The sequence below is a fragment of the Phacochoerus africanus genome, chromosome 15, assembly GCF_016906955.1.
Source record: "Phacochoerus africanus isolate WHEZ1 chromosome 15, ROS_Pafr_v1, whole genome shotgun sequence".
In the NCBI taxonomy this organism is placed as follows: Eukaryota; Metazoa; Chordata; class Mammalia; order Artiodactyla; family Suidae; genus Phacochoerus; species Phacochoerus africanus.
The window spans coordinates 31,174,508-31,195,619 of record NC_062558.1 but is presented as its reverse complement, the minus strand read 5'-3'; the positions used below and the strand labels follow the sequence as shown (position 1 = coordinate 31,195,619).

Sequence of the window (21,112 nt, the reverse complement as noted above, 5' to 3'; positions counted from 1 at the left end):
GCCTCGCTCAGTGGGTTAAGGAGCCATCTTTGCCATGAACTGCCTTGTAGGTCGCAGATGCAGCTGTGCAGCTCTGATTCTACCGCTAGCCTGGGAACTTCCATATGCCTCGGGTGTGGCCCTAAAATATGTGTGTGTGTGTATACATATGAAAAGGAGAGTACAGGAGTTCCCGAAGTGGTACAATGGATTAAGGATCCAACTGCAACAGCTTGGGTTGCCGAGGAGGTGCAGGTCCAATCCCTGGCTCAATGCAGTGGGTTAAAGGAAACGGTGTTGCCATAGCTATGGCTCAGATTCAATCCCTGGCAAGGGAATTTCCATATGCTGGTGTGGCCATTAGAAAAAAATGCGGGAGTTCCCGTTGTGGCACAGGGGAAATGAATCCAACCAGTATCCATGAGGATGCAGATTCAATCCCTGGCCTCGTCCAGCGGGTCACGGATCTGGCATTGCCACGAGCTGTGGTATAGGTCAAAGACACGGCTCAGATCCTCATTGCTGTGGCTGTGGTATACACCAGAAGCTATAGCTCTGATTCGCCCCTAGCCTGGGAACTTGCAGGCCCTAAAAAGAAAAAAACAAAAAGGAGTATACAGACAGTCCCAGACTTACAATGGTTGAACTTAGGTTTTTCGAAATACACAAACAAAGGAAATTCCCTTATGGCACAGCCAGTTAAGGATCCAGCGTTGTCCCTGCAGCAGCTCAGGTCGCTACTGTGATACAGATTCAATCCCTGGCCAGGGAACTTTCACACGCTTCAGGCATGGCCAAAAACCCCCAAAAGCACAACACTGCATATCAACTACACCTTAGTAAAAAAATTTTTAAATAGGAGTTCCCGTTGTGGCGCAGTGGTTAACGAATCCGACTAGGAACCATGAGGTTGCGGGTTCAGTCCCTGCCCTTGCTCAGTGGGTTAACGATCCGGCATTGCCATGAGCTGCCATGTAGGTTGCAGACATGGCTCAGATCTGGCATTGCTGTGGCTGTGGCATAGGCCAGCGGCTATAGCTCCGATTAGACCCCTAGACTGGGAACCTCCATATGCCGTGGGAGCGGCCCAAGAAATAGCTAAAAAGACAAACAAAATTTTTTTTAAATAAAAAACTTAGGTTTTCTTACTTTATGATGGTGCACAAGCCATACACATTCCTCAGAAACTGTACTTCAAATCCTGAATTTTGAACTTGCCCCAGGCTAGCAATATGCTTGATACTCTAGAGACGCTGGGCAGCACCAAAGAGCAACAGCTCTCAGACACCTACAATCACAAACAACTGATACACCTGAAAACATTCTGTTTTTCACTTTCAGTACAGGAGTCCATAAATTACATGAACTTTTCAACACTTCTTTTTTTTTTCTTTTTAGGGCCATAGGTGTAGCATAAGGAAGTTCCCAGGCTAGGGGTCAAATCGGAGCTACGGCTGCTATCTTATGCCACAGCCACAGCAATGCCAGATCCGAGCGATGTCTTCGACCAATGCCACAGCTTGCAGCCAACCCAGGAACCCTAAAAGAAAAAAAGAATTCCCCCTAGAGCCTTCAGGGAGAGCTTAGCCCTGCCAACACCTTGATTTCTGATTTCTGGCCTCTGAAACTGTGAGAGAATCAACTTCTGTGGTTTTGAGCCACAAGTTTGTGGTACTTTATGGTGGCCCCAGGAAACACACAAGGGCTGATGAGAGAATTACTGGGTAAACCTACGTGGCTCCATAAATGTCGAATTTGAAGGCAGAGAAGGGCTGTTCTGCTCCTTAGCCTCCAAGCTGCTACCGCAAGGGTGTCACAGGATAGACATTCTGCGTAACTATACTGTTTACCCAGTAGCTTCACAGAGACAAAAATGTCCACAGAGGACAATACACCATTTTATCCTAAATCACGTATTTCCCCGTCTCCCTACTAGGGGCTGTGAGAGCGGAAGTCCTGTCAGCCTTGCTCACAGCTCTATCCCAAGTCTCTAGAACAGACACTGGCACATAATAGGAGTTCAGTAAATATACACAGAATGAATAAACAAACACTGGGTGTTATTCACTTATGCCTGTCTAGCAGTTAACATATGACTTCACGTGTCAATGACAGCTGAACTGAAGACATGACCTGGGGGAACCTGGCCAGGGTATATGTAACCTTCCTCATACTGGGGAAGATGGAACCCCACCCACCCTCCAATCTGGAGAACATCTGGAGGTCCTGTGCAGTCATGAAGTGACAACCTTAGAGCAATCATCATGGATCACAGAAGGATGTGGATGGGAAAGGCCCATTTTTTATTTTATATTTTAATGACTGCAACCACAGTATATGGAAGTCCCCAGGCCAGGGATGCAATCCGAGCCATACCTGTGACCTGTGCCACCAGATCCTTAACCCACTGCACCAGGCTAGGGATTGAATCTGCACCTCCACAATGACCTGAACCTCTGTAACTGGATCTTTTTTTTTTGGTCTTTTTTTGCCTTTTTCTAGGGCGACTCCCACAGCATATAGAGGTTCCCAGGCTGGGGGTCTAATCAGAGCAGTAGCTGCTGGCCTACACCAAAGCCACAGCAACACGGGATCCGAGCCACGTCTGCGATCTACACCACAGCTAACGGCAATGCTGGATCCTTAACCCACTGAGCAAGGCCAGGGATCGAACTCGCAACCTCATGATTCCTAGTCGGATTTGTTAACCACTGAGCCATGACGGGAATTCCTACAATTGGATCCTTAACCCCTGTGCCATAGCAAGATGGCAAATTTTTGGAGTTCCTGTCGTGGCGCAGTGGTTAACGAATCCGACTAGGAACCATGAGGTTGCGGGTTCGGTCCCTGCCCTTGCTCAGTGGGTTAACCATCCGGCGTTGCCGTGAGCTGTGGTGTAGGTTGCAGACTCGGCTCAGATCCTGCGTTGCTGTGGCTGTGGTATAGGCCGGCGGCTACAGCTCGGATTAGACCTCTAGCCTGGGAACCTCCATATGCCGCGGATGCAGCCCTAGAAAAGACAAAAAAAAAAGACAAAAAAAAAGATATAGAGGAGTTCCTCTTGTGGCTCAGAAGGTTAAAAACCCAACATAGTGTCTGTGAGGATGGGGGTTTGATCCCTGGCCTTGCTCAGTGGGTTAAGGCTCCAACACTGCTGCAGGCTCAGGTGTACATCAGAGATTTTGCTTAGATTTGGTGCAGCTGCAGCTCTGATTCAACCCCTAACCCCAGATCTTCCATACGCTGCAGGTGCAGCCCTAAAAAGGAAAAAAAAAAAAAAAAGATAGAGATTGGATAGAAAGAAAGAGAGAACCTAACAAATGCTCCTGATGGATCTATGAATCAATCTTTTAAGAAAAAAGTGAATGAATTCATTAATGAATGAGTACGCATTTTTGTATAGAAAGAGTGAGACAGACAGACTGAATCTGATTTAGCATCAACACCCAACTACCTATTTAGAGAAACTGCTGAGAATAGAAGAGCAGATTAAACTACACCAGGGAATGCTATTGGCAAAATCCAGGCAAAAACTCCACATGTCAAACTTCTCCAATTTGAGGGAGAGCCCAGGGATTATAAGAGAAGGAACCTTGACCCATCACACCGCAAGAACCTCATTTATGTTCTAACTCATACAACTGTTAAAAAAGGAGTTTTCTGGTGGCTCAGCGGCTTAAGGATCCAGCATTATCACTGCTGCAGCTCTGGTCACTGCTATGGTATGGGTTCCATCCCTGGACCAGGAACTTCCACATGCCATGGACACAACCCAAAAATATATAAATAAATAAAATTTAAAAAGAAGAAAGTAAAATGTGTCACATGGGAAACAATGGGAAATGGGAGCAATGACTATATTTAGTCACTTTAAGGAATTTTTTTTTTTTTTTTTTGCTTTTTAGGTCCGCACTCAAGGCATATGCAAGTTCCCAGGCTAAGGGCTGAATTAGAGCTGCAGCTGCCAGCCTATACCACAGCCACGCCAGATCCAGCCTACACTACAACTCACAGCAACGCAGGATCCTTAACCCACTGAGCAAGGCCAGCGATCGAATCCGCAACGTCACAGATCCTAGTCAGGTTTGTTACCACTGAGCCATGACAGGAACTCCAAGATGATAAATTTTATGCCACAGCCATGCCAGATTCAAGCCGCATCTGCAATCTACTCCGCAGCTCACAGCAATGCCAGATTCTTTAACCCAATGATCAAATTCGCATCCTCATGGATACTAGTTAGATTCATTTCAGCTGATCCACAACGGGAACTCCCAGGAACTCCCAAATTTTAAAAAATGTTTATTTTAAATCAAGTTGCCCGAGATCGAACCTGAGTCCTCATGGATACCAGTCGGGTTCATGACCCACTGAGCCACAACAAGAACTCCTGTTTTTTTTTTTTTCCCTCTCTAAATTTTATGGCCACACCTACACCACCACAGCTGTGTCAAATCCAGATCCTTCAACCCACTGCGTAGGGCTGGGGATCAAACCCACACCTCTAAAGTGACCCAAGCCACAAGTCGGATTCTTAACCCTACTGTGTCCAGCCTATTTTATTCTCGAAGAACCAGGCTGGAGGTGCCCAACTTGGTCCTCAGTAAATGCCGGCCCACTGGAGGTCACAGAACAAGTGATGAGAGCCTCAAGGGCACCTAGGACTGTGACAGTTCCAAGATCCCTGCCTGAGCTCTAGTCCCAGCAACCCCAACTGCCCAACTCTAGGAATCAGAGGCCTCACACATAAAGACAGAAAGAAGGTGACCCTTATACGTCTCACTGCCAAGAACTCTTCCTGCAAACAGAAGTTCTGACAAGAACAAAATACATAAATAAAAACAGGTTGAAGTGGGAAGGGGGAGGCACTCAGAATTCAGACCTGGAGTCCCAGGGTTTCCCTTTGAAAATCACTGGGTTAGGTCACTTTTAGGTCCTCTTCCAGGCCCACACACTGATTTTTAGCCTAGTTCTTTTTTTTTTTTTTTTGGTCTTTTTGTCCTTTTAGGGCCACACCCATGGCACATGGAGGTTCCCAGGCTAGGGGTCTAAGCGGAACTGTTGCTGCCAGCCTACACCAGAGCCACAGCATCGCCAGATCCAAGCCATGTCTTCAACCTACACCACAGCTCACGGCAACTCCAGATCCTTAACCCACTGAGGGAGGCCAGGGATCGAACCTGAAACCTCATGGTTCCTAGTTGGATTCGTCTCTGCCGTGCCACACAGGAACTCTTTTTTTTTAATTTTTTAATTTTTTGGAGTTCCCACTGTGGCACAATAGGATCAGCGGTGTCTTGGGAGCGCTGGGATGCAGGTTCAATCCCTGGCACAGCACAGTGGGTTAAAGATCCGCCGTTGCTGTAGCTGCAGTTTAGTTCACACCTGTGTCACACCCACAATTTAGAGGTTCCCCAGACCAGGGATCAAATCCACACCACAGCAGTGACTGAGCTACCAGGGAACTCCTAGCCTAGTTTTTAAATGCTCTCAGATGGTATCTTTAAATGTGAACTGGAGGGAGTAAGAGGAAGAGGGAAGAGATGGAGAGGGGTCACTGGGGACATGTGAGGCCTGCTAGTCCCTTTCAGTCTGAGCATTAGGTTCATCTTCTCAGCTTCCCAGTCGGATCTGCCACTGGTGGGAAAGGGGCACTTGGACTGGTCTCCAAGCAGGAAGCTCAACCCAGGGAAGGCGGCAGTGTCCCAAAGGGACAGAAGGGACAGGTCAGTGCTAAGAATGGAATGTGGCGATCCAAGCTCTGGGGAACAGCCACCCCTGGGGCAGGTGAGGGGGACAAGGTGCTGCAGGGGTTCCACAGCGCTGGAACTCAGGCCCCTTAAGTCAATGGGTTATGGGAGAAACTTTCCTGGGCCACAGTGGTGCCTGGAGTTCTTAAGTAGGGCAACAGCTCAGCAGCCCCCTCCCCGCCTCTCTCCCTCCTCCTCCCTCCCAGTCCCATTGGTTTTCTGGGCTCACCAGCTCCATGCACAATCAACAAATTCCATGGCATAAATTAATCCATGGACTCATAGCCCTTGCTTTGAAGGCTCCATCAATCAGCTCCAAGAGCCATGGGCTCACAACCAGGAGCAGGGTGCAAAGTCACCTTGAAGGCCGTAAAGCATGCAGGGGCACTGAGTCCAAACTCCACCTGAGCCCGCTCTACAGAGAGTACACACAAGTGTCCTGTATCATAGTTCTGGAACCTTCTCTGTCATCCTCAAGTTTCTGGGATTTTTTTTTTTTTTTTTTGGCCATCCCCACGGCATGCAGAAATCCCCAGGGCAGGGATCAAACCAGCACCACAGCAGTGACAACACCAGGTCCTTAACCCACTATGCTACCAGGAAATTCCTGAACTGGTTTTTTATTCTGCTTTTTGGGTGCATCTCCTCATCCATCTCACAGAGGCAGTGATTATTAGCTAGAGGACGGGCCATGGTTTGGATCCTGCTCCACTATTTCCCAGCAGTGAGGCCTTAGGGATAACCCTGAGCCTTTCCAGGCCTCAGTTTGTTCATATGCAAAGTGGAGGTAATAGGACTGGCCCTAATGGCCTGACACAATTATTGGAAGCACTTTATAAACTTAAAAGCAGGGGTCCTTGGAGTTCCTGTCATGGCTCAGTGGTTAACGAATCCGAATAGGAACCATGAGGTTGCAGGTTCCATCCCTGGCCTTGTTCAGTGTGTTAAGGCGTTGCTGTGGGCTGTGGTATAGGCTGCAGATGTGGCTTGGATCCCACGTTGCTGTAGCTGTGGGGGTAGCTACAACTCTGATGAGACCCCTAGCCTAGGAACCTCCATATGCCGCAGAAGTGGCCCTAGAAATGGCAAAAAGACAAAAAAAAAGAAAGGAAGAAAAAAAAAGCAGGGGGTCCTAGTGAGGACACTATCCGAAATTGAAGGTGCAAAGGTATGGGAAAGAGAGGGCCCGGGGCTTAGTCACTGCACAACTTGGGACAGATCTCTGCCCACACTTAGGCCTCAGTTTCCTCTTTGTGAAATAAGAGGATACTTGCAAAGGTCCACAGGTTTTCCCTAAGCACTGTATCTTCTGACACCCTCACCTTTGCACCTTTTATTTTTTTTATTTTTATTTATTTATTTTTTGCTATTTCTTGGGCCACCCCCGCGGCATATGGAGGTTCCCAGGCTAGGGGTCGAATCGGAGCTGTAGCCGCTGGCCTATGCCAGAGCCACAGCAACGCGGGATCCAAGCCGAGTCTGCAACCTACACCACAGCTCACGGCAACGCCGGATCATTAACCCACTGAGCAAGGGCAGGGACCAAACCCGCAACCTCATGGTTCCTAGTCGGATTCGTTAACCACTGCGCCACGACGGGAACTCCCTGCACCTTTTAAAATTATCCCCAAGAGATTCCTTGGTGGCTTTGCTGTGGCAAAGGTTCAATCCCTGGCCCAGGAACTTCTGCATGCTGTGGGCACAGCCAAAGAAGAATTATCCCCAAGACAGTGCCAGGTTGTCCTCTGTGCCCTGGGCTTAAGACTCTGACCCTCATAGATAAATGGGCATATGAAGATACAGGGAGTCCCTGCTGTGGTGCAGTGGGTTAAGGATCTGTTGTTGCCGCAGCTGTGGCTCAGGTTGAAGCTACAGCTCGGATTTGATCCCTGGTCTGGGAACTTCCATGTGCCACAGGTGCAGCCAAAATAAATAAATAAATAAAAGCAGATACAGGGGTTCCCACTGTGGCCCAACAGGATAGGCGGCATCTCTGGAGAAACGGGACACAGATTTGATTCCCAGCCTGGCACAGTGGATAAAGGATCCAGTGTTGCCGCAGCTGTGGCATAGGTTAAAACTATGGCTTAGATCTGATCCCTGGCCCAGGGAACTCCATGTACCTCAGGGCAGCCCAAAAAAGGAAAAAAAAAAAAAAAAAAGAAAGAAGAAGAAGAAGATACAAAACCTGGACTGACAAACCAGGCCTGAACCCAATCAGGCAAGAAAATCCAAAAGACACCCTCACCAACAGCAACAAAGATTTCTGGATGAAGAGATACTGAGTAGCGTGCCCAAGTTAAGAAAACAGCTCTATAGTCAAATATGGGCACAAATCTCAGCTCTTCCACACACTAACTATTCAACTGTGGACAAGTCACTCTGAGCCTCAGTTCTGGCATATATAAAATGGGAGTAGTGAAAAATAGGGTTTTATGTGGATTAGACCAAAAAAAAGTGTAGGAAAGATCCTTGGCTATGAAGAGCTCAGTAAAAAAAAAGTTAATGCTATTATTTATATTCTAAGGAGCTATACCACAGGGGAGAGATTCCCATGAGGCAAATAGGGACGGAAGCAAGGACAGTTCCCCTGGGCTCCCAGCACCACCAAGATTTTGATTTTTCGGAGTTCCCTTGGTGGCTCAGTGGTTAACACATCCGACTAGGAACCATGAGGTTGCGGGTTCGGTCCCTGCCCTTGCTCAGTGGGTTAACGATCCGGCATGGCCGTGAGCTGTGTAGGTTGCAGACGTGGCTCGGATCCCGAGTTGCTGTGGCTCTGGCGTAGGCCGGTGGCTGCAGCTCCGATTCGACCCCTAGCCTGGGAACCTCCATATGCCACAGGAGCGGCCCTAGAAAAGACAAAAAAAAAAAAATCTTTTTTTTTTTTTTTTTGCTTTTGTTATAGGGCCACACCTTCAGCAAAAGCAAGTTCCCAGGCTAAGGGTCCAATCGGAGCTGCAACTGCCTGTCTACGCCACAGACACAGCAACGTGGGATCTGAGCCACATCTGTGACCTACAGTGCAGCTCACAGAAATGCCAGATCCCTAACACTGATCTAGGTCAGGGAGCGAACCCAAATCCTCAAGGATACTAGTCAGGTTTGTTACCGCTAAGCCAAAATAGGAATTCCAAAATTTTTATTTTAGAGTACCAAATTTCTAGGAAAAAGGAAATAGGACCAATCAGTGAGGTGGGTGTTTATTTTAGTGAAAAAGACATACCTGAAAACATAATTGAACCCTCAGGAACTTCCTCCCTTGGGATCCTCAGCTCTTCTGACTTCATGAACCTGCATTTCTATCCGCCCTGCTAGGTCAATGCCTCCCTCCCAGCTGTCCAACAGGAGCGTCACTCTAGAGCTCAAATTCAATGTGGACAGAATTGAACTCATCTACACCCCTCCAGGTCCACGTTTCCCCCTGGGTTGTGTTACAAGCATCATTTCCCAATTGCTGAAATTTAAACCTACATCTGAATCTGATGGGCCATCTACTGCTGGGCCGCTTGCAAGTCACACCTCTCCGGGCCTTAGTTTTGCCCACCTGTGAAATGGGAAAGCACAACTAGGAGAGTTCTAAAAACTATTCCAGAGTTCAACATTTTTCAAAGTCTATGATTTTATTTATTTTTATTTTTATTTATTTATTTTTTTGGCTTTTGTCTTTTTTGTTGTTGTTGTTGTTGTTGTTGCTATTTCGTGGGCCGCTCCCGCGGCATATGGAGGTTCCCAGGCTAGGGGTCGAATCGGAGCTGTAGCCGCTGGCCTACGCCAGAGCCACAGCAACGCGGGATCCGAGCCGCGTCTGCAACCTACACCACAGCTCTCAGCAACGCCGGATCGTTAACCCACTGAGCAAGGGCAGGGACCAAACCCGCAACCTCATGGTTCCTAGTCGGATTCGTTAACCACTGCGCCACGACGGGAACTCCCAAAGTCTATGATTTTAAACCAACTTTTAAAAGGTCTGAGGAGGGGAGAGGGATAAACTAGGACTATGGGATTAACAGATACAAACTACTTTACAAAAAATAGATAGGCAAGAAAGATTTACTGTATGACATGGGGAAATATATCCAATATCTTATAATAACCTATCACAGAAAACAACCTAAAAAAAAAAAATATATATATATATATAGGAGTTCCCATCGTGGCTCAGTGGTTAACAAATCCGACTAGAAACCATGAGGTTGCAGGTTCGATCCCTGGCCTTGCTCAGTGAGTCAAGGATCCAGCGTTGCCATGAGCTGTGGTGTAGGTCACAGATGTGGCTTGGATCCCGAGTTGCTATGGCTCTGACGGAGGTTGGTAGCTACAGCTCCGATCGGACCCCTAGCCTGGGAACCTCCATATGTCGTGGGAGCGGGCCAAGAAATGTCAAGAAGACAAAGAAAAGAAAAAAAAAAAAATATATATATATATATATGAATCACTCTGTTACAGAGCTCAAATTAACACAATATGGTAAGACAGTCATACTTCAATTTTAAAAATAGACTAGTAAAGGAGTTACCACTGTAACACAACGGAATCAGTGGCATCTCTGCAGCAATGGGATACAGATGCAATCCCTGGCTCAGTACATTGGGTTAAGGATTGGGATTGCTACAGCTGCAGCATAGATTGCAGCTGTGGCTCGGATCTGATCCCTGGCCCGGGAGCTCCATATGCTGCAAGGTGGCCAAAACATGAAAAAAAAAAAAAGACTAGCAAAAATAAAAAATTAAAAATAAATAAAAGTTCTGGGGAGGAAGTTCCCCTGTGGCTCTGTCTAAGCAGGTTAAGGATCCAGTGTGGTCATTGCAGTGGCTCTGGTTGCTGGTGAGGTATGGGTTCAATCCCTGGCCCAGGAAACTTCTGTATGCCACAGGTGCAACCAAAAAAAAAAAAAAAAAAGATGAAGAAAAACAGGTCTGTCTGGGGAAAAATTAGCCAACTTTGATTCTAAGGCATGAGATTTTAGTCTTCTCCCTAAACAGAGCCAGTCAAGGGTAGAGTCTATGCCTCAAGAGTCCCCTAACCCCAGCATCTTGCACAGGGCCGGACACACACAGAAATCCAGCAAATCTGTGAGTGAAGAATGCACGGAGGAAGGTTAAAGTTGGGAAATCGTGAAACAAAAGCATGGGCTTTGGAAACAGCCAGGTCCTGCCTGCATTGCCCACTCACTAGCCATGTGGGCAGCTCCCTCTGAGCCTCAGATCTCCATCTGGAGAAGTGAACAATACATAGTTTATATGATTATTGGTGAGGGCAAAATGAGGTCATATAAACATACTGTAAAAGATAGGTGATTGCTACTCCAATTGGATGAATAAAGAAATACTGAATGAAGTGATTGGTCATGAAGATTTTTCCAACAAAGCATGACTGGCTTGGGTACCCCCATTAGAGAAAAAAAAATAGATAATATGCATGTCCCCCCCCATAGCCATGGGCCCTCCCATCCCTCAGTGACATAAGCATGGACAAGGAGTGGGGACCCTGCACTTTATGGATATGTCTTTGGTTTGCTTTTCTTTTTAGGGCTGCACCCAAGGTACATTAAGTTCCCAGGCTAGGGATCGAATTAGAGCTGCAGTTGCTGGCCTACACCACGCCACAGCAACCCCGGATCTGAACTACATCTGTGACCTACACCACAACTCAAGGCAAATGGCAGATCCTTAACCCACTGGGTGGGGCCAGGGGGTCAAAACCCAAATCCTCATGGATACTAGTCGAGTTCTTAACCCATTGAACCATGATGGGAACTTCTGTTTGTTTGTTTTGGCTGAGCCCAAGGCATGTGGAAGTTCCCGGGCCAGAGATCAAACCTGTGCCATGGTAGCAATGCAAGCCACTGAAGTGACAACACTGGATCCTTAACCCAATGCACCACAAGGGAGCTCCTGAATATGTCTTCTCAGAAGGTAAAAGCATCTTCAAAGACAATTAAAATTATCTCTTCCCCAATCTCCCAACCTATAGATGTGAAAATACCCTAGTCTTATTTTTATTTTTATTTATTTTTTATTTTTTTGCTATTTCTTTGGGCCGCTCCTGCGGCATATGGAGGTTCCCAGGCTAGGGGTCGAATCGGAGCTGTAGCCACTGGCCTACGCCAGAGCCACAGCAACGCGGGATCCGAGCTGCGTCTGCAACCTACACCACAGCTCACAGCAACGCCGGATCGTTAACCCACTGAGCAAGGGCAGGGATCGAACCCAAAACCTCATGGTTCCTAGTCGGATTCGCTAACCACTGCGCCACGACGGGAACTCCCCCCAGTCTTCTTGAATGAACTATCTAGGACAGAAATCCTGGGGGTGGGGGGCACATATCAGAGCATCAAATGGAATGCAGTTAGCCTAATTCACAACAAAGGTAACAATTCAGTGCCATGGGGAGAGGGTATATTTTCAATAATAATGCTCATCAATTGGATATCCACATAGGAAAAAAAAAAGGATCTTGACTTCTTTCTCACAACCAACACAAAAATCAATTCCAGGAGTTCCCATCGTGGCTCAGCGGTTAACGAACCCAACTAGCATCCATGAGGACACAGGTTCAATCCCTGGCCTCACTCAGTGGGTTAAGGATCCAGTGTTGCTGTGAGCTGTGGTGTAGGTCACAGATGCAGCTCAGATCTCGTGTTGCTGTGGCTGTGGTATAGGCCAGCCGCTACAGCTCCGATTTGATCTCTAGCCTGGGAATCTCCACATGCTGCTGGTGCAGCCCTAAAAGACAAAAAGACCCCCCCCAAAAAAAAATCAATTCCAGATGAACTATAGATGTGAATGTGAGAGCTCAAACAACAAAGCTTTGCAAGACCAACATGAGTATCTTCATGACCTTGGCGTATACAAAATTTTACTAATTTCACAAGACATAAAATCAAACAATAGACCAAGAAGAGCTAAACAGTCCTTGTTAAAATTAAGAATGTCTGCTTATTCAAAAACATCTTTAAAAGTATGAAAAGGCAACCCAGGGATTTCCTGCCATGGCTCAGTGGAAATGAATCTGCCTAGCCTCCCTGGGGATGAGGGTTTCAGTGGGTTAAGGATCCACCATTGCCGTGAGCTGTGGTGTAGGTCACAGGCACGGCTCAAATCTGGCATTGCTATGGCTGTGGTATAGGCCGGCAGCTACACCTCCAATTCAGCCCCTAGCCTGGGAACCTTCATATGCCAAGGGTACAGCCCTAAAAAGACTAAAAAAGAGGCAACCCAGGAGTTCCCATTGTGGCTCAGCGGTAATGAACATGACTAGTATCCATGAGGATGAGGGTTCAATCCCTAGCCTCACTCAGTAAGTTAAATATCCAGCATGGCTGTGGCTTTGGCGTACGTAGGCCAGCAGCTTCAGCTCCAATTCAACCCCGAGCCTGGGAACTTCAATATGCTGCATGTGCACCCCTAAAAAAAAAAAAAAACAGTAGGAGATGATTCTGGAATATGTACTGACATCTGGAATATAGAAAGAAACTTTATATTATGGGCTGACCTGTGTCCTCCAGATTGGTGTTTTTCTAACTCCCAGTAACCCAATATGTAACTATGTTTGGAAATAAAGTCTTTAAAGAGGTAATTAAGTCAAAATGAGGACTTCAGGGTGGCCCCTAATCCAGTAAGACTGGTATTCTCATAAAAGGAAGAGAGTGGAACAGATACATACAGAGGGAAGCCCATATGAAGACATAGGGAGAAGATGACTGTCTATAAACCAAGGAGAAAGACCCTCGAAGAAACTAACCCGGCCGACACCTTGATCTTGTACTTCTAGCTCCAGAATTATGAGAAAATAAATTTCTGCTGTTTCAGTCACCAGTCAATGGTACTCTGTTTGGCCCTAGGCAACTGACACACCTTACAATCAATAAGAGACCATCTTTGAGTTCCCATCGTGGCTCAGTAGCAATGAACCCAACTGGTATCCATGAGGACTCGAGTGCGATCCCTGGCTTCCCTCAGTGTGTTAAGGATCTAGTGTTACCATGAGCTGCAGTCTAAGTCACAGACAAGGCTCAGATCCTGCGTTGCTGTGGCTGTGGTGCAGGCTGACAGCTATAGCTCTGATTTGACCCCTAGCCTGGGAACTTCCACATGCCAAGAGTTATGGGAAAAAAAATTATAATAATAATTTTAAAATAATAATAAATAAATAAATAAGAGACAATCTTTTAAAATAATGGAGAAAAGACTTGCTCAGTCATTTCACCAAAGAAGATATCCAGGAGTTTCCACTGTGGTACCATGGGTTAAGAATCAGACTGCAGTGGCAGATCCCCCTTGAGTGCCCACTTGCATCTCTCACAAGCGTCCTATCTTAATAAATCTATTCCTTGCCCCAAAAAAAAAGAATCAGACTGCAGCGATTTGGGCCACTGCAGAGGCATGGGTTCTATCCCTGGCTGGCACAGCTGTAAAAAAAAGAGAAGATATCCAAAGAGCAAGTGAACATAGGAAATGGAGCTCAATCTCATTAGTCATTAGAAAAATGCTAGAAATTCCTGCTGTGGTGCAGCAGGTTAAGGATCCAGCATTGGCACAGCTGTGGCCTAGGTTACAGCTGCAGCTCAGATTTGATCCCTGGCCTGGGTACTTCCATATGCCATGGGTGCAGCCAAAATAAAACAAAGACAGAAAGAAAGAAAAGAAGGGAGAAAGGGAGGAAGGTGCCAACTGAAACACAATGAAAGAGAACTACACTCCCATCACCATGAAGGCACAACAACAATGAAAAGGTTGAACGCACAAACTCTTGGTGAGGATATGGAGCAATAAGAACCAGAACGATCCCTCTGGACAATTACTCGACAGTCAGTACTAAAATTGAACATATATGCAACTCTATGACCCGAGCCCTTCTGCTTTCAAGTATACACTCAATAGAAACACATCAATTTGTTCACCAATCATGCCCAGCACGTTCACAGCAGCACTATGCATACGGCCTAAAACTGGCAGCTACCCAAGTGCCCACTAATAATAGAATAAATCAATCATTAAATAATCACATAATGGAAATTATATAGCAATGAGAATAAATCGCCTCCAAATCCACACAACAATATGGATGAATCCTGTAAATACAAAGTTGAGTGAAAGAAGCTGAAACCAAAAGAGGACAGACGTCCTGTACAATTCCACCGACATAAAATATGAAAATGGGCAAAATTCATTCACACCATTAGAAGTCAGGTTATACAACGGCGGAGGATAGTGACTGGATGGGAATTCAATGGGGGATGATTCTGGAGTTCCAGTATCCTGGCATATCCAATCTATTAAAATTAATCAAACTATACAGTTACCATATGGGTACTAGTCTATATGTAATTTAGACTTCAATAACAAGCTTTTAAAAAGGAACGTATATTACACATGTATGACTCGGTCACTTTGCTGAACTACAGAAATTGGCAAGGTTCTATAAATCAACTATACGTTAATAAAAAATTAGGGAGTTCTTGTTGTGGCTCAGCGGTTAATGAACCCGACCAGTACCCATGAGGATGCAGGTTCGATCCCTGGCCTTGCTCAGTGAGTCAAGGACCCAGCATTGCTGTGATCTGTGGTGTAGGTCAAAGACGCGGCTCAGATCCCGAGTTGCTGTGGCTGTGGTATAGGCCAGCAGCTGTAGCTCCCACTGGACCCCTACTGTGGGAACTTCCATATGCGGCCCGAAAAAGACTGAAATAAAATAAATGAAACAAAATAAAATAAAAAGCTTTTAAGACATTCTATGGTGGCCAAGTGGGTTAAGGATCTGGCGTTGTCACAGCAGTGACTCGGGTCACCACTGTGGCATGGGTTCAATCCCTAGCCTGGGAACCTCCACATGCTGTGCACAGCCAAAAAAAAAATAGATATGCCTAAGATCATATCCCGAACTTATTATATCAACCAATGAATTCTGTTTTGCTTAGGGCAGACTGAGTGACATCTGTCACTTATGTCACTAGGACAAATGGTCCCCACTGCCAGTCTCCAAAAACTTGTGTGTATGCTCAGAGACTTAAAACAGGTATAGTAGGGGGTTCCCACTGTGGCTCAGCAGTAACGAATCTGACTCTTATCTATGAGGATGCAGGTTCAATCCCTGGCCTTGCTCAGTGGGTTAAGGACCCAGCATTGCCGTGAGGTGGTGTAGGTGGCAGACATGGGCATTGCTGTGGTGGAGGCAGCTCCAATTCAACCCCTAGCATGGGAACTTCCATGTGCCTAGTATGCATCCCTAAAAGGCAAAAAAAAAAAAAAAAATCAGGCATAGTAAACCCCATGCCACTAAAGGCATCCTTGCAGTGTCAAAGCAGGCTCTACCTTCACAGAGCATTTTCACATCCGCCAATTCCATTTGATCATCGCAGAAACGCAAAGAGACACTGGCTGCAAAGTTCCCACTTTCTTTGCTATCCCAGACTTTTCTAGAGCACACAAGGACGTCAGGACTATCCAATTGAATCTTCTTGCTCTCACGATGATGAGAATGAGGCTCAAGGAGGAGTTCCCATTGTGGTGCAACAGAAATGAATCCGACTAGAAACTATGAGGTTGTGGGTTCAATCCCTGGCCTCGCTCAGTGGGTTAAGGATCTGGCGTTGCCATGAGCTGTGGTGTAGGTCGCAGACACGGCTCGGATCTGGCATTGATGTGGCTGTGGTGTAGGCCAGCAGCTACAGCTCTGATTAGATTCCTAGCCTGGGAATCTCTACATGCTACGGGTGCGGCCCTAAAAAGACAAAAAAAAATAAAATAAAATTTTCCTCAAAAGGGCCAGAGTCAACATTATGAAGCCTGAGGTATCATCTAAAGCCCAGATTTGAGAATCTGCCTTTAATTTTGTTCATAAAGAGAATCTCATCAGATCCACATCTCGCTGTCAGAATAATTGGGAACATTTACTGAGCACATCTAGTGCAATGCTAAGCATTCATTTATTCTCTTTATTTTTTTTTCTCTTTTTTGGCCTACCTGTAACACATGGAGTTTCTGGGCCAGGGATCAGATCCGAGCCACACCTGTGACCTACACCACAGCTGCGGCAATGCCAGATCCTTTAATCCACTGTGCCAGAGTGGGGATGGGACCTTCGTCCTGGCGCTCCAGACACACCACCAATCTTGTTGCACCACAGTGGGAACGCCATCACTGATTCTCTTTTAGGATCCTTATTTGAGGCAGATTCTGCTATCAGCTCCATTTTGCAGATGAGGAAACTGAAGCATAAGCAGGTTAAGGAGCTTGTCCCAAATCCCTCAGTCAAGTAGCAGAGCTGAGCCCCAACAACAAAGGCTGGGGCTGGGTTGAGGCACCAGAGAGATTTACCTGTGCCAAGAGTTGATTATGGGGTTCACCACCTCATCTTGTGCCTATTGCTGCCTCCTTTGTAACATTTACTTCCTTAGCACTTCTAGAATCCAGCTTTAAACCCAAACGAACAAACAAAAGCTATCTCCTGAGCATGCCCTCACCAATTAACTGAGATCCTTCTTTTTTCTTTTTTTAGTTTTATGGCTAGACCTGAGGCATACAGATTTCCCCTGCCAGAGATTCCAAGCCACAGCTGCAACCTATGCTGCAGCTTTGGCAATGCTGGACCCTTTAAACCCACTGCACCAGGCCAGGGATCAATTCCACCCCTCCGCAGACCCGAACCACTGCAGTGGGATTCTCTTTCTGTCTTTTGTTTGTTTGTTTGTTTTTTGTTTTATAGCCACACCCTTGGCATATGGAAGTTCCCAGGCTAGGGGTCGAATTGGAGCTGCAGCTGCCAGCCTATGCCACAGCAATGGCAACACCAGATCCAAGCACATCTGTGACCTATGCCACACCTTGGCAATGCCAGAACCTTAACCCACTGAGGGAGGCCAGGGATCAAACACACATACTCATGGACGCTATGTCAGGTTCTTAACCCACTGAGCCACGCAACAGGAATGCCTACAGTCGGATTCTTAACCTACTGCACCATGGTAGGAACTCCAACTGAGATCTTTCTGTCAAGAGCACTATCTCCTCGTAGTCAGCTAATCCTCCCTTGTAAGTTAAGGCATCACTGGGTCAATAATTCAGGCTGGATCATCTGCATACCCAGTGGTCAGCTGCCTTCATCCTCCACATAGCTGTCAGACTCAGCTTTTACTGAACTTAAATCAGATCATACTACTTCCTACCCACCAGGATGGCTAGCATCAAAAAGACAGACACTGGAGTTCCCGTCATGGGTCAGTGGTTAACGAATCCGACCAGGAACCATGAGGTTTCGGGTTTGATCCCTGACCTCGCTCCGTGGGTTAAGGATCCGGCGTTGCCCTGAGCTGTGGTGTAGGTTGCAGACTTGGCTCAGATCCCGCATTGCTGTCGCTTTGGCATAGGCCAGCAGCAACAGCTCTGATTAGATCCCTAGCCTGGGAACCTCCATATGCCGCGGGTGTGACCCTAGCAAAGAGAAAAAGACAAAAAAAAAAGACAGACACTAACAAGGACGTGGAAAAATTAGAACCCTCAGACTTTGCTAATGGGAATGTAAAAGGGCACAGCTGCTTTGCAAAACAGTCTAGCAATTCCTCAGGAGATTAAATATAGTTATCCTATGACCTAGCAATTCCCCGCCTAGGTACATACCAAGAATTGAAAATGTACGTTCACACTAAAACTTGTACATGAATAGTTATAGCAACATACTTCGTAATAACCAAGAAGTAGAAACAACCAAAACGTCCACTAATCGACTAATGGATAAACAAAACATCATCTATCCATATGAAGGGATATCATTCAGACATAGAAAGCAAGAAAGTACTAAAACATGCTGTAATACTAATGAACCTCAAATACATGATGCTCAGTGAAAGATGCCACATACAAAGGACCACATGTTACGATTCCACTTATATGGAATGTCCAGAATAGACAAGCCCAGAGAGACAAAAAACAGATTCGTGATTGCCAGGGGATGGAGGGAAAGGGAAGAGCTTACATTAGGGGTAATGAAAGTATTCTGAAATTAACGGTAATGGTTACACAACATGGGGAATATATTAAAAACCACTGAATTGTACACTTTAATGTGGTTCAACGGCGAGTTTTATGGTATGTGAATTCTATCTCAATTTTTTTTAAAATGGTTTAAACTCCTCTTCCCGAGAATATTAATCAGATCACAAAGCTTCCGACTCACCACGTTTCAAAATGCCCCAGTGGTTTGCCATTGTACCAGGAGTCCAACCCAAATTCCCTACCAGAGTCTCTAAGGCCCTACATGGGCCTGGCCATGCAACCTCTACCACTTCCACAATTTCCCCCTCACTCCTTCCATTCCTTCCCCACCTCCTAGCCTTAGCCCTTGTTCATCCCTCAATCTGGAATGTTCTTTCCCACAGCCGGCTTCTCATCTGTTCATGGTCCTTATCACCTCCACCTAGAGGCCCTCCCTGATGACCCCATCTGAAATAAAACACAGCTCCATCAAGCTCCATCCTATTACCCGGATTTATTTCTTCAGGGATCTGGTCTGTCACGTTCATAGTTCTGAATCAGCCTACCATGCAGAAGCTCTGAATGAGCCTGAGAAACACTTCTGGAAAGAATGACGTACTGAACAACCTCCTGGAAAAATCGGAAGTGCCACCTGCTACCTGGTCAGGAGTCCAGAGCACTCAGGGATCAGCCAGGCTCTGCAGGTGTTCAAGGAGTTAATCAGCATTTGCTGGGCACCCAGTGCCAAGCCCCACCCTAGACCTGTCTGGAACCCCAAGAAAACAGGAAGAATGAGTCCCTCCCCCATAAAGTCCGAAAGTCTTTCAGGGGTCACACAGTATTCAGTGTTTACCCAGCAACCCACACACAGACGCAAAGGCAAGAGCGAAGACTGCCTCGCTGACAGCCAAGCTGGAGGCTAGGGTCCAAATCAGCCTCATAAAACTGCACTGGCAAACACCCTCTAATACAGCTTCTCGTGGCTTTGCAATCTGACTGGTTCTTCAGAACGAGACGGTTGCAACTCACACCTGCTCCTGCCTCCTCCCACGGGGACATTCTTTTCAGAGGCAGTTAAGAATCAAAATGGACAGGTGGTATCAGGCCTCCTCTGCTCCCCACTCCTTTCAGCATCTCCAGGCCACACGCACTCACGTGCACACATGCACGCACAGACACACAGACACACACACACACACAGCAACTTACCCACTAGGAGTTTGACATCTCGGACTGTGAAATCAGGGTCAGGCATCCTGGAAAAAGAGAAGCACAGACATTTGGTGAGAAGCCAGCAACAATAGGGTAAGACCCAACAATGGGGGCAGGGAAAGGCCGTTTTTCCCAAGAGAGTTCCCTCATTCTCAGGCTGAGAATCCAAAAGGAGATAACTCCAGGGGAGAGTGGTGACCCTCAAGGAAGAGGGTCACCCCCAAACCAAGGGGCAGCTTCTTCTAATAGGCAAACCAAATCCCTCCCTCTCCCTGATACTTGAATGCATAACTGTTACAGAAAAGAGGATGGGACAGCCACTGTCCACCCCACTTTTCCAGGACAAACTCAAGTGTGCTGTCAAGGATAAGTGCCAGAGTTGGGCATTCAAACACTAGCTTTCTTTAGGGTTGGTAGCTCTCTCCATGGCTCCTCTTCTAGAAAATACTCTCCCTAAGGGGTTGTATGGAGGGTGGGATGCCTTTAAGTTTAAAAGGTGAAAAAAAAATATTACGCCAATTCCAGAGATTTGGTGACACTGGCTCTTTTTTTCTTTTTCCTGTGGCCCTGTGGCATATGGAGTTTCCGGGCCAGGGATCAGATCTCAGCCACAGTCTAGAAGTTAGCCACAGCTACGGAAATCCAGATCATTAACCCTCTGTGCAGGGCTGGGGATCCATGATCAAAGCTGCATCCTAGTGCTCCCAGATGCCAATTCTCATTGTGCCATATCGGGAACTCCCATCATCGTTAATTAAGAGTGAATGTCACCACATTCATAAGAGCCGGTGTTGGGAGTGTCTGCTGTAGCACAACGGAATCAGCAACATCTTGGGAGCACTGGGATGTGGGTTCAATCCCTGGCCCAGTGGGTTAAGGATCTGGCATTGCCACAGCTGTAGCTTAGGTCAAGACTACTGTTGGGTTGGAGTTCCCGTCGTGGCTCAGTGGTTAACGAATCCAACTAGGAACCATGAGGTTGCGGGTTTGATCTCTGGCCTTGCTCAGTGGGTGACGGATCCGGCGTTGCCGTGAGCTGTGGTGTAGGTCGCAGACGAGGCTCGGATCCCGTGCTGCTGTGGCTCTGGTATAGGCCAGTGGCTACAGTTCCGATTAGACCCCTAGCCTGGGAACCTCCATATGCCGCAGAAGTGGCCATAGAAAAGGCAAAAAGACAGAAAACAAAAAAACAAAAAA

General features: G+C 46.7%; 1 protein-coding gene across 7 annotated transcripts in view; it reads right to left on the bottom strand.

The window, feature by feature from the left end:
• The window catches only part of KDM2B (lysine demethylase 2B), a 143,750-nt gene that overhangs the window by 116,572 nt on the left and 6,066 nt on the right, over nucleotides 1-21,112 (bottom strand). For 6 of the 7 annotated variants that reach the window (XM_047761667.1, XM_047761666.1, XM_047761661.1 and 3 more), the window contains exon 4: nucleotides 19,913-19,959. In XM_047761667.1, the coding sequence (XP_047617623.1) occupies nucleotides 19,913-19,959 (47 nt within the window). Of the gene's footprint in view, nucleotides 1-19,912; nucleotides 19,960-21,112 lie in introns of those variants that run through there. The other variant, XM_047761671.1, reaches the window with a different exon arrangement.